The sequence below is a fragment of the Thunnus albacares genome, chromosome 11 (genome assembly GCF_914725855.1).
Source record: "Thunnus albacares chromosome 11, fThuAlb1.1, whole genome shotgun sequence".
Taxonomy (NCBI): Eukaryota; Metazoa; Chordata; class Actinopteri; order Scombriformes; family Scombridae; genus Thunnus; species Thunnus albacares.
The window spans coordinates 6959931-6964574 of record NC_058116.1 but is presented as its reverse complement, the minus strand read 5'-3'; the positions used below and the strand labels follow the sequence as shown (position 1 = coordinate 6964574).

General features: G+C 37.8%; 1 protein-coding gene across 1 annotated transcript; it reads right to left on the bottom strand.

Annotated features, from left to right (window-relative positions):
• Nucleotides 1–3583: 3583 nt before the first annotated feature.
• Nucleotides 3584–4644, bottom strand: LOC122992514 (trace amine-associated receptor 13c-like). Its single transcript, XM_044366339.1, has 2 exons — nt 4472–4644; nt 3584–4388 (listed from the first exon to the last, which is right to left on the bottom strand). Exons 1-2 carry the CDS (start codon nt 4642–4644, stop codon nt 3584–3586), a joined length of 978 nt encoding a protein of 325 aa, XP_044222274.1.

Sequence of the window (4644 nt, the reverse complement as noted above, 5' to 3'; positions counted from 1 at the left end):
TAAAATGAAATTAAGCATGATATCAGCAACTTGGGAGTGCACATATATTTATAGATGTTTGCTTATAGATGGCTTGTCTTGTCTGATAATATTAATGCAGCCTTTTGCCATTTTCATTGTGCTATACATTAGAATTTTTTTCAATTCAGTTTTATCTATATGGTACGAAATCACAACAGAAGTTATCTCAGTACAGTAATGCTTCATTGGCAAACCCGATATAATACAAGAAGCTTCTTTTTGATTCGTTGGTTTGCTTGTGTGTGTGTATATATATTAATTGACTATCGCATTTTATAAAAATGTGGGGTGCCAGTGAAGGATGGCTTTCTATTTTGCAATAGTTATATGGTCCTCAGGTATGGCTTATCAAGGAGTTACTTCCAGAAAAAAAAATCTCTTTAGATTGGACATGTAGTTTCAAATCTGTACAGATAAACCTGGATAAAGAAAATGGCTAAATAAACTGAATTTAGAAAACACCTCTTAAGCAAGGCAACTATTCATCTATCTTACCCTCTTGTGGAGAGACATTGACAGAAAAAATAAACTTCTACAAACTTTTATTTTTTTCCTTCTCTAGCTGAGATTACAACTTTAAAGCTGAAGTCATCTTGCTGAAAGATGAATGCAGTTTTTGGAGAGGGTCATTTAAAAAAGACAAGTGCGCTGGTCCATCTGCCCCTGTCCCTGCCCAAGTCCAGTTCAGGAGTTGCCAGATTGTTCAGGTTTGTGTTTACTGGTTCATTATTATTAGTTGGTGTCTGAACAGTATCCTTTTCTAGGAAGTTTCCTTCCAGCAAACTAAGCAATTAGGGGAAAATATCAATAAGATGGTTAAATATTTTTTTTTTAATCTAAGATTAGTTCTAATCAGAGTTTAGCAAAACTAGGTTTAAAATGAGTAAATCCAGATTTAAAATTAAGCCGAGCTCTGTTGCAATACTTACAGTAGGTGTCTTTAACTACTTATAAGTTCTCTCTAAATTCTTCCCAAAATTCCAGATTATTGATCAGTAGGTCATACATACCGTGTAACAATAGCATAGGTACCCAGTAATAAAAAATAACTACAGTAAGTTCTTTGTAAGTTCCCATATTGTTACCTCCTTATTCCATAACTCCACAACTTCCCCTGTTCCCCCATTCCCTTGTACTACATATATGTATTGGTACGTATTGTAGTGGTACACCATTAGTACAAAAGATTACACTGTAACTACAGGGTAGTTACGCTGTACGTTGCGGGCTCTAATCTAAAATACGACCCACAACACATTAATAAAACACGCTGCAAATAACAAGGCCTCTTTCCTACCATAGTAAGGTAGACTAGCTACAACCTTATTTTCACCAAAACGAGCTATCCACTGAGCTGGACAGATAACATTGTTCTTATATGTACAGCTGGCTGTGAGACAAGGGTGCAGGGACTGTTTAAAAAGTGCAACACCGGAGTTAAGAGTTATTGATTTAACATGATTGATGTATGGGTTCCAGCAGAGTTTATCATCCATTATCATTGATCGTGATTTTAATAGTAGACAGTTACCAGACACAATTTTTAGTTGTATTTTATCTTTATTTAATAAGGCATTCTCATTGAGATTAAGATCTCTTTTCCAAGAAGAGATCTGAGAACAAGAAACATTCATAAAACAAATCACAATCTGGCTTAGGGAGGTCATGAAGAGCTGGGATTCAGAGCAGCAACCTAAAGTTATAAGCAGCAATAATTCAGCTTTCTACTTGTCCCGTGGAAGATCCAACTATGCCAGTGAAGGTTGATATTTTCATTAATAGTGGAGCTACCACTTAAGCAGTAAAAGCTAATGAACAAGTGTGTGTATACCAACTTCTAAATTTGTTACTACTGTAAGTGTTGCCGGTATTCCGATGGCAGAGCCCATGTCTAAACTTTCTACTGTAACCGTTGAAGGTTCAGATGTAAAACATTTTTTCCTTTTCTTTAGTAAATTGCGCTATAAATTTAATGGGGCTAGTTATGTTGTTATGCAAACTGAATGCTATTATACATTGTACTCCAGATGGTTTGTTTCCAACCATCCTGATAACAGGTTCCTGCAGTCATTTCAATAATCCATCATTGATTGTATTGCAGGATATTGCCAGATTTTGATATGCAACACATTTTCAATGTGCTAAAACATCACCAGCTTGTGCATCATTGATGTGTGCTATGGGACTTGTCTTCCATTATCATTGTACAGCAGCATTTAATCCTTCAGCTGAGTACAAGCAATTACCTGATTGTTTTGTAAATACACGGGAGTGGTTGGTTTTGTTTGAATCCGATGAGTCATGTCCACATGTAGCAGTGACATCAGGTTACGAACTAAAACATATTGGAGAAATGATGGCACAATACTAATCATTGAGAAAAGCTGTAGCAGCTTCTCAAACCCAGACTGTAACAAATTTGGGTGATAACTTTTACAATTTTTTGACTAAGCTCCAGTTTTGTCTGCCTGAAGGGACATACCTGGGACATTTTCTAAAGAATGGACATTGCCTTCTCTCACAAGAGAGTGAAAATTTTGAACCATATGCCTCCTCCCAAGACTAAAATTGACATTTTTGAGGATGGCAGACTGCTGCAGACACTGGATTTATGAGTATACTGCTATGGACTCAGACTTTCAGTTAGTCACAGTTCAGTCTGCTCCTCCAACTGTGCTATGGACTGAGGAAATGCACAAAGCTTTCCATGAACTGAAACATGCACTCTCTGGAGCCCGAGCCTTGGGCCTGCCAGATTATCACAAATCTCTACACTGACAGTTCAGCATGTAGACCATCTGATAACACACACTTTGCTGGCTATGCTGTAGTGAATGGCTGGAGAGTGATGGTATTTCTGCTCCAAGATTTTTCCAAAATAGTATTCACGTGTATATTAGTGACACTTAATTAATATTGCAGAGTCAGTTGAAGCATAACTGTGAAGAAATTCTGGGGTTCATGTGGCGCGATACTGTAAGATTGATATGTTTTCACACATCAGTGTATTCACTCTGCTTTTTATTATTTCAATGACCTTATGTGTCTTTCTACATCTGTAAGATTCTTACAAATGAGGTATTGTCAATGTTGCCGTTTAAACTAATTCAATATTTTGTATTGTAATCTGCCTAAATCTGTGCCATGTATAATATCATTTTTGATATTTAAACAACTATTGAATGTCTGTATTGTTATACATACACAAATACAAATGGGCAAAAGATGGTGATGTGAATTTATACAGTCCGTTTTCCCCGTTCTGTTTCATGCAAGTACATTTCATTGCCATTACAAAGACAATGGAGGGATAGAATTGATGACAAACTGACCATGAACAGCAGAGGATCATGGAGGCTGTCTCATGCTCATGCATTACTATTCCTACATATTTCTGCCCAAATACATGAAAGCTATCCTGTTTTTTAATTTAGATTTCATAATTCACTGAATCAATAACATGAATAAATATTTTTTCTACGTAGAAAATGTGACATTTTAGTTACCTATCAACATTTCTGTATAGTATGTTGGCCTCACCTTTGTCTCTCTCTCTCTCTCTCTACAGTATGTTGGAATCGCAGGAGTTAGGCTGCAGTATCTTAAGTGTAACAATGAGCTTAATAGATTTTCTGAACCATGGATAAAAAGAGGCATATATCACAGGGTTTAGGCAGGAGTTAAAATAGAACAGAAATATTATAAAGGCTGAAGATGAGGCATTGAGTGAGATGTCCTGGCCTTTGAGTGTGACACAGAAATATGGGCAGATGCATATTAGAAACACAACTACAACAACACCGAGAGTCCTGGCTGCTTTCATCTCCGATTTCCAAGTAGTCATTGAAAACTGCAGTGTGACAGTGTGGGAACGCATAGCACGAGCCTGAGACACAGCCACCACAAATACTCTCATATACAGAATTACAATGACAATGACAGGGCCAATAAAGGACAAAAAAGTATCTGTGATTCCTGCAGCATAATCAATTACAAGCACACACTCTCCAGAGCAGGAGTTATACCTACCTGGTTGTTTCAGGTTATCCTTAAACCGCACACAGTGAAAGAGAAGAGAACAGATCCAACACAGACAAACACAAATTTTAATTCTTGTTCGAGTGACTTTGGTGGGGTAATGCAGAGGGTCACAAATAGCCACATAGCGGTCAACAGATATGAGCACCATGTTTCCTATAGAGGCAGAGGTAATAGTGTAGTCCAAAACATAATACACAGAACACAAAAGGTTACCCAGGGGCCAGCAGCCATCGAGGAGGACAATTTGTAACAACATAAGGAAGCCCACGCAGAAATCTGAGACAGCCAGAGACAGAAGGAGCAGGTTGGTAGGGGTGTGGAGCTGCCTGCAGAGGTAAGAGAGCAACATACTTGTCATTATAAGTATCAATTATTATTACAGCAGATAAAAGCCAGAAACATTATTTACTTGTAGTGGAAGATGGAGATGATGACCAGCAGGTTGAGAGTCACAGTGAGCAGAGAGATGGAGGACAGCAGAATGTAAATAAGCGTGGCTACAGAGTAGGAACGTTTGGTCTTCTTGCACGAAGTGTTGAGGAGTTGTGGAAAGCAGAGTTCTGTTCCTTCCAGGGTCTCCAT

Bases quoted from the DNA above. Each gene is read 5' to 3' on its own strand.
- LOC122992514 (XM_044366339.1), bottom strand. From the start codon at position 4,644: ATGGAGACCCTGGAAGGAACAGAACTCTGCTTTCCACAACTCCTCAAC. The intron at 4,389-4,471 runs GTAAATAATGTT...TTACCTCTGCAG, and splicing joins ATCTCCATCTTCCACTACAA to GCAGCTCCACACCCCTACCA.